The following is an 8,895-nucleotide window of genomic DNA, read 5'->3' as shown; positions in this document are numbered from 1 at the left end:
AGAGGGTCCTCCAACCAGCTCCCCAATAATCACACAGAGGTTATTTCTTTCTTATGCATGCCAGGCCTTATCTTGGCTTGTTTCGAGCCAGCTTTTCTTAATTTAAATTATCTCATCTACATTTTGCCTCTGGGCTTTTATCTTTCTCTGTTCTATATACCTTGCTTTGCTTCTTACTCCATAGCTTGCTGTGTAGCTGGGTGATTTGGCCCCCAATGTCCTCCTTTCTTTCTCCTTTTCTCTCTCCTTGATCATCTCTTCCCAGATTTTACCTCCTATTTATACTCTCTGCTTGCCAGCCCCACCCATCCTTTCTCCTCCTAGCTGTTGGCCATTCAGCTCTTTATTAGACCAATCAGGTGTTTAAAGCAGACAAAGTAACACAGCTTTACATAGTTAAACATATGCAACATAAAAGAATGCAGCACATCTTTGCATCATTAAACAAGCATTCCACAGCAGAAATGAATGTAACACATCTTAAAATAATATTCAACAACAAAAACTCAAGCAGGTAAAGTGACTAGGTGGTTTGTTTGAAAGTAGGACAACTTTAATAAAGGGATACCAAGGAAATCTACATTGAGAAAATTATCTTTGAGCACTTTACACATGTGAGGTAATAAAACATAAACATGTCTGGGTTGGGGAGAATTCTCTGAAGAGGGAATAAGAAGTGAAACAATTCCAAGGTAAGAATAAGTCAAGCTTATTAAAGAAGAAATAGAGCTGAATCATAGTGATCAAGGAATACTTAGTAGGACATGAGGTCACAGACTTAATCTGACTACTACTTACAAGATCTGCTTGCTTACTATAGAAAAGGCTAAAGGAAAGCAAGAACAGAGATGATGATGAGGGGTCGTGTGAAGTTCATAAAGCTAAAAGGCTTACTCTGATAAGATATAGGATTCAAGAGTGAGAAAATATGGCACCCAAGAGAACATAGTTTTGTGGGTGTTGCTTTATTGTTTAGTAGGTGAGGGTGTATTTTGCTTGGGAGACTCACAGACTGTAGTCAGGACTCACTGGTATAAGTCAATAAATTTCCTTTGTGTGTGGCAAGCGGGAAGTTTGGGATTTTTTTTTTTGTTTTTTTGGTTCTTTTTTTTTTTTGCAATAAATGAACAATTGTGGTTTTGACTTTTCAGACAAAGCAGGAGTCCATGAAGCCTTTGAAGATGTTCTGCGTAGGACTGTTGTGCCCTGTGCTTTGTTTCTTGTTAGAGACACCTACTCCTTCTTCAGCTTTACTTACCTTTGAAGTGAAAGAAAAAGCAGGATTGAAATCAGGTGCAATGAGTGTATTTGCTATTAAGATGAATGTTCCTGACTTCGAAAGACAAAAGACTCAAGTCTCAGGTCAGGAAAAAAATTATTTTCGTGCTGATTTGACAAATGCTCCCTAAGGACAAGGGAGCAATTAAAGTTGTTTTTGGTGACTAAGGGAAGGTTTCACAAAGGTAATAAAATTGTAAAAAAAAATGATAGTACAGTGGGAAATGCTTCAATGCTCTATTTCTACTAGACACATGCATGCTGATCTGATTTGTTCTTGAGTTCAAGTTCTATAAATGGTTGTTCCCTCTCAACTTCCTGAAGTAGACAGTTTAGTTTTCCCCAGCCTCTTTCCTTGGAGTCGCATCAAATCCCTCTCTCCAAATGTTCTAAGGGGAAGGCTCAACATCTCCAGCTTCATGTTGAATAGCAGGCTTTCCCAAAAGTTTTTTTTCCCAATTGTTTTTACCCTTTCTTGTTCTACAGGGATGATGACCTTCTCCTTTCTCTTTCTGGGGCATTAACTTCCCTCAGCCTCCTTTAACATTTTCACACACATTCTAGGTAACAACATGTTAAGATTGTCTTATTATCATACAGTGCTTCACTGTCACAAAGTAGCCCTTCAGATATTTGAGGTGAATATAATACTTCCCATCTGATTGATAACATAAAACTATACCCCTGTGAGAGTACCTTTCTAGAATAATGTTTTCAGCTTGAGGCAACACAGCAAAGTACATATATCATGTGTCCTGGCAACTCCAAGACCATAATATCTGAGGCAACTGTTTGATTGCTTTGACTTTGTAGAAGGGAGGCCGCTTGTTTGTCCCGACTGCCCAGAACCGAAATAATCACACAGAGACCATATTAATTAAATCACTTCTTGGCCCACTAGCTCTAGCTTCTTATTGGCTAACTCTTACATATTAATTTAACCCATTTCTATTAATCTGTGTATCACCACGTAGCTGTGGCTTACTGGCTAAAGTTCCAACCAGCGTCTGTCTCTGGTGGGCTACATGGCTTCTCTTCACTTCACCTTTCTTTCTCCTGGCATTCAGTTTAGTTTTCTCTGCTTAGCTAAGTTCTGCCTTTCTATAGGTCCAAAGCAGTTTCTTTATTTATTAATGGTAATCACAGCATACAGAGAGAAATCCCACATCATGTCTTATCAATGAATGTGCATCCTCTTTTTGCAGGACTCCAGTGGTCTTGGACAAGCAAGTTAAAAAATTATCTGTCAGATTTCTTCAAGAGCTCCATACCTCCAGCAGCCATTTTTGCTTTTTTTGTCGCCATAGCACTAACGGGGATCCTCTGCTGCCTCACGTAAGCTACTATACAATGAGGAGATGAAAAGAAAGGAAATGTAATGGTTAGGGGGATAGAAACACTCAGGTTCTCTATCAGCTGCTCATTTGAAATTAAGAGAGAGAGTTTCAAGGAAAAGCACTCTGGTAGCAAAACTCTGAAAGGCCCTTAAAAAGCTTCAGTATATGGTAAGAGACAGAGCATAAGGAGGAACCTATGACAGCAATCAAGGATATTAAAAGATATGAGGCCAGAGAGCAATTGTCCAGTTTTCAAAAATAAGTAGATGAGAGTAGAAAGTAGCAATATAGAGTCAAAAAAGTCAAATTCCTTTCAAATTCAATGATTATTCTGAGCTATGATTTTGAGAGAAATTTATTGCCAAGGGAAAAAACAAGCTGGCTTTAAATGAGTCATCAGTTGTAAACAATATTTAATTACAGTATCTCACCAACTTTGAAGGCCCCCAAGGAGGGTATGTTCCTCAACAGTTGTTGTGGAGATAGTCATAGAGAATAAAGGATTTAAAGAGCCTCACAGACAGTGGATAAGAGAAGTCCTTCTAGAATCTGAACCTAATAAAGGTCTGCCTAGTAGGATTCAAAAATTCTTACTCCCTTGTCTCTCTCATTGTTCCCCCTTTCCAAATAGGAATGTTTGTGATGGTTACCATCTTATAAGCCCTTGTTATTACAGGGTATGGTAATTGGGGTAGATAACTTGTTTTTAGTACATAGATCTGTTAACCAAGAAGGCCCACTACCATACTAGAAAAAAAAGCAAGTATTACCCAGATTCTCTAGACTTTGAACTGGATGACAGGAACTGTAGTCTTATAGAAAGGGTATGTTATGGGTCATATGTTCTAGAAGCACACATGAAGGCAGGAATTTGGTATCCAGGGTATTGTAGCTAGGTACTGATGCCTGTAGAAGGAAGAGGGAAGTACATGAACTTCTTTACAAGTCCCACCAAACCTTGTTGACCCCATCAGATTTGTCCTATAGTACTCTGAATCAGACCACCATACCCACATTTTGAGCATTACTTAATGGGGTTTTCAGTAAGAAGTACAAGGCAGCTCTCTGCAACAGAGGCAAGCTTTGAAGGACTTAACTCTAGAGGTTATCTACCTACAGTACTCTGAGCGGCTAGATAATAAGTCTTTTCTCAAGGGAGCATCTGGATGGCAGGTTTCCATATATATCACATGGTAGCTGTCTTTCTTGTATGAAAGGAAAAGTAAACAGATAGTGAATGGTAAGAAAGATCTTGTTTATTCTTCTTAAGAAAAATAGGACAACATGAAAGCAAACCCTCACTTAAATAAAACACAAGACACATTGATGAAAACATATAAAAGATATTGCAGACATTATTTAAAAAGCAACCAGAGCTTAAATAAAGATAAATTGTTTAGTGAAAATAACATTAAAGAAAAAGTAAAAGATATAGGAGATACATGATTTTTTTGATGAAGAGAACAAAAAAACGAAAAGGGAGCGACCATTGAGGGAGTAGGCTGGAGCCTGAGACCTCTGTGGGTCCAGGCATGAATCCAGGACCTCCAAGGGAACAGACCTGAGCCAGAGAACTCTGCATGATAGCCAGGGACCTCCACAAGAGCAGGCTCAAGCCAGGGATATCTGCAGAAACAGGCCTGAGCCAGTGACCTCCTCTGGAGCAGGCCTGAGTGAGCGAACTCCTCAGGACCAGGTTCAAGGGAGCAACTGCCTAGGGAACAACGCAAGTCAGACACTTCTGCAGCACCAAGTACAAGGGAGCCACTTCTGAGAGAGTAGGCCAGAACCAGAGACCTCTGTGAACCATATGTGAATCAGCGACCGCTGAGGTAACAGGCCTGAGTCAGCAACCTTCACTGGAACAGGCCTTAGACAGCGACCTATGCCAGAGCAGGCCCAAGGCAGCAACCACAGCAGAAACAGCCCTAAGCAAGCAAACTCCATGGGGGCAGGACCAAATGATCCCTGGTGTTGCAAGCATGGTAATGGACACACAATGGAGATTCAGTAACATTTTTGGTTAGAATATTTCACAGTATGGACTGCAATAGTCTCTCTGTGCCCCATTTTTGATCCTGTATACTTCTGTTTATCACAAGCTGCAGCTACCATGAATGATTAGGCCATCAGCTCATTACCTTAGGCAGTCACCTGGGAAAACTGGTAAATTGCCCAGTGCTCTGCTAACAACCAAGAGGACTCACTGGTACTAATAAGTATACAAACATACGTATGCAATTAATGTGTAGTGTGACTTATAATGTTGAGAAAAAGAGACTTAAATGTTCATCGTCTGAACAGAAATAAAGCATAATATATTCATATACACTCCATAATGTTCAAGTGGAAGAATACTTAAAGCATAATATATTCATATACACACCATAATGTTCAAGTGGAAGAATACTTATGTGGGAACATGTTTATGAAGCATTATGAGTAAAACAAACAAGGTATAATAAGCATGCATTTTAGCCCAAATTATTATAAAAAACTGAATATAAGGGCTGCAGAGATGACTCAATTAATAAATTTATTTGATAATACTCTGTCACAACTTCTGAATCCTACTACAAGTATATTTGTGTGTGTGCTTTATGTTATTGTATGTGAGTATAGTACATGTATATGGTTCATGCAGGTGTGTTTGCAAATGTGTGCCTGAAGCCAGAAGAGGGCATGGTGATATACTGTATCACTGTACACTTTATTCTGGTTGAGACATTGTCTCTCATTGAATCTAGAGGAAGGCTAGGAACCAACAAACCAGGAATCTTGTTTCTGTCTCCCATAGCACTGGGTTACAGGTTAGTATGACTATGCCAATATCATGGGGCTGGGATCTAAACTTGGCTCCCTAAACTTGCATAGCAGTAAGCACTCATCACTTTAATCATATTTCCAAGTCCTCTGTTTATTTTTTTAGGCAAGGTCTCTTCACTGAACCTAGACTTTGGACATGTACACAGAGAGACAGAGACAGAGACAGAGAAAATTTAAAAGAATAGAAAAGGAAAATCATTGAAAAAGATACATGACACTAAGCTCTAGTTTCTAAAGGCATTTACATAGTAGTATTCACTCCAAATACATTTGCACATATGTGTGTATACACCCCACACAGACTACATTGGAGCAGATAATATGATTATATGGTAACACTATGCAAACCAAGAGAGTGGATAGGAACATAAACAGTTCAGCATTAATCATCATCTCTTCTTTTCTTAGCTTTTTTATAGGTGAACCAGTTTACTGAAGAACTGGATGACTTAATGGGGAAAGTGTGGTATCTAAGTCAACAGGTTCCAAGAGCTGGAGAATTTGCTGTGTGCTTAAAGTGACATTAAATTACTTTTTCCATCTTAAAATATCCTTGCTTTCATTTTTCCTTTAAAAGATGCAGTTGGAAAATGTAAAGAGCTTTACTATAGATTTTATTATAAAAGTGATATGTATTACAGAGAATGCAGAAAGAAAAAGGTATTCAAAATTATAGAACCTAGAAATAAATGTTAACAATTTAATGTGTCTTCTTGCCTTAGGATTCTATTACTGTGAAAAGACATCATGACTATGGCAACTCTTATAAAGGAAAACATTTAATTGGGGCTTGCTTACATTCAGAGGTTCAGTCCATTATCATTATGAAGGAAAGCATGGTGGTGTACAGGCAGACATGGTTCTGGAGAAAGAGCTAAGAGTTCTATATCTGAATTGGTAGGCAGCAGGAAACAAGAAAGACATTGGGCCTGACTTGAGCATTTGAAACCTCAATACCCCTCTCCACCCTGCAGTGACATGCTTCCTCCAACAAGACCATACCTACTCCAACAAGGTCACATATTAAATAATGCCACTTCCTATGAGCCTACTGAGGAAATTTTTCATTCAAAGAACCATATCCTTTTGAGATTTTTATTAATGCATATATTACTTGTTCCTTAAAGTCTGTACAGCAATACTTCTGTTTAAATAAATGTTATGAAACAACAGGGCTTTGTCATCAATTAGCTTTGGGAGATGCTGGATTAATCATATGTAAATATGGTAATTTGCTCACCAGATTTTAGAAACCTTTGATAGACTAATACAAATCTTGACAGAGGATAAAATAAGGAGTATTTTATAAAATACTTTTTAACATAGTGAACATAACATGTGGTTTAACTACCTCCAAATATAGTATTTAAGGCACTTCTGTTTATTTGGTATTGTGAATGTAATGCAAGTAATAGTTTAAATTTTAATTTTCTTTTTCCCTCTTACTTCAGAGTTTAAAATTATTTGGTCCAGGGATATGTTATTTTCAGTAAACAAGGCACTGTTCTGAGTAGGTAATACTAGCTCTGGCTATTATTATTAAAGGGTTTGGTACAGCCACACACTCTAAATACTGTGTTATGTCCTTTCACATGAATTGCTAAAAGTACAATTGTTGGGTTATATTCCATGATCATATTAAGGTTTTAAAATATTAATCCAAATATCTTTGTACATATTTGTACTTTAGGCCCTCAGCTCTCCTTAAGGTGTCCTTAAGACTATGTTATTTTAGCTGGCCATGGTGATACATACCTTTAATGCCAACACTAGGGAGGAAGAGGCAGGTAGATCTTTGAGTTAGACATTCTGGTCTACAGACTCAGTTCCAGGACAGCCAGGTCTACAAAGTGAGACCCTCCCTGTTAAGAGAGAGATTGTGATCTTGTTATTTTAGACTGGAGAGATAGTTCAGAGGTTAAGAGCACTTACTGTTCTTCAGAGGACCTAGGTTCAGTTCCCAGCACTCACATGATGCCTCACAACTGTCTGCAACTTCAATTCTGAGGAATATGATGCCCGCTTTCTGGCCTCTGTGGATACCAGGCATGCATTTATTATACAGACATACATTCAGGTGAGCTAACATGGGCCAACTATATTCACATAAAATCAGAGAAAATTTAAAAAGGAATTCTTGACACAAAAGAACAGAATTAAGTTTTGGTAGCAATATCTTCTTGGGTGGGCTCTGTTTGCTAGAAGCAAGCAGAGGTGCAATTCTTTTAAGAAAAGGCTTCCTGACTCAGTGGTAGCAGCCAAAACTGTGCGGCTCCTTTAAGAAGGCTTCCTGGTTTGTGCTTTGTGTTAGTTGCACAAACAGCTCTGGCTCTTTCAGGAGGCCAAACAATTAGATGGTGTCTGTGAGGAAAAAACAAAATGCACCTGGTCAAAAAATAATTACAGATATGCAATAAAGACAGATTCAGATGAAAAACAACTCTAAATGGGTCCTGGTGTTCGATAAATGTATGTAGGCTTGGGAGAGAGAAGAAAAAGAGTATAGAGAGTTATAAAAAGAAGTAAATTGTTTCAAAAATAGAAGAAAGTCTTTAAAGAGACAGAGTACAGACAGTTATAGATTAAAGGAATAGAGAAAAATAAGCCACACAAAGATGGAATACACACAGAAAGTCTGGATTATATATATTATTGTGTTTAAATTTTTTGACTGTGAATGAGGTAAGTACAGAGAGCCATTTTATTGTATGGGCAACTAAGCTAAATCAACATATGTAATTTAAAGGTATCTTGACTTCAAATTTTGGGTCTAATGATATGTTGCTTTGGAAAAGAGGTTCTAGTTTTGTTTCCACAGAGGATGAGAACCTGTGTATTCCTTCCAGACTAATGTGGTTCAATGGAACAAGATCCCCTGAAAGGTGTCTTTAAACCCCTAAAATTACTTCACCCAACAAAAAGTAGGAAGCAGTTTGGAAAGAACTATGCCCACATTCCCAAATATTGTTTATAAATATTTGCTTACATTTAAAGATGGAATATGCTATAGAGATAAATACTTTGCATTGGTATGAATCTTGCATTATTAATTCAAATTTAAGATCAATTTTGTTATGTGTATATTTCTACTCTTGATTAGGGTATTGTGTTTGTGCAGCTCATTTAAAACTACAATGTATAATAAAGAAATATAGATTAATAGATTATCATCTATAATCATCAAGCTTCTAGACATCTTATTTAGGTTTTCTAGATGTACAGAGATATATTTCAGATGGATAGTTATTCTTCAAACCTTTCAAAGACTGACAGAATATGGAATTTAAAATGTTTTAAAAGCTTAGGACTCTTCATGACAATGAGACACATCTGCTCCTGGCAGCACCAATCTGTTGCGGGAGCTCCTTCCACTCCTTCAGCCGCTGAGATATTAGCCCATTGGGGCGTGGTCTCTCTCCCTTTAAAAAAGCAGCCACTTCCCTCCTCTCGCTCT

The 8,895-nt window shown here is 37.9% G+C and overlaps 1 protein-coding gene across 1 annotated transcript; it reads left to right on the top strand.

Moving 5' to 3' along the window:
* Window positions 1–1,166: 1,166 nt before the first annotated feature.
* On the top strand, window positions 1,167–5,962 carry Smim9 (small integral membrane protein 9). Its single transcript, XM_075956868.1, has 5 exons — window positions 1,167–1,362; window positions 2,484–2,577; window positions 3,079–3,179; window positions 4,437–4,600; window positions 5,861–5,962. The coding sequence occupies exons 1-5, from the start codon at window positions 1,167–1,169 to the stop codon at window positions 5,960–5,962; spliced, it is 657 nt and encodes a 218-aa protein (XP_075812983.1).
* Window positions 5,963–8,895: the final 2,933 nt, after the last annotated feature.

This window comes from Microtus pennsylvanicus, chromosome X, assembly GCF_037038515.1.
Source record: "Microtus pennsylvanicus isolate mMicPen1 chromosome X, mMicPen1.hap1, whole genome shotgun sequence".
NCBI lineage: Eukaryota > Metazoa > Chordata > Mammalia > Rodentia > Cricetidae > Microtus > Microtus pennsylvanicus.
This window is presented reverse-complemented; position numbering and strand designations above follow the sequence as displayed.

Coding starts and splice junctions, on each gene's coding strand:
- Smim9 (XM_075956868.1), top strand. CDS start 1,167: ATGAAGCCTTTGAAGATGTTCTGCGTAGGACTGTTGTGCCCTGTGCTT. Junction 2,578..3,078: donor GCCATTTTTGCTTTTTTTGT/CGCCATAGCACT, acceptor GAGGGTATGTTC/CTCAACAGTTGTTGTGGAGA. Junction 3,180..4,436: donor AGAATCTGAACCTAATAAAG/GTCTGCCTAGTA, acceptor TATGTGAATCAG/CGACCGCTGAGGTAACAGGC.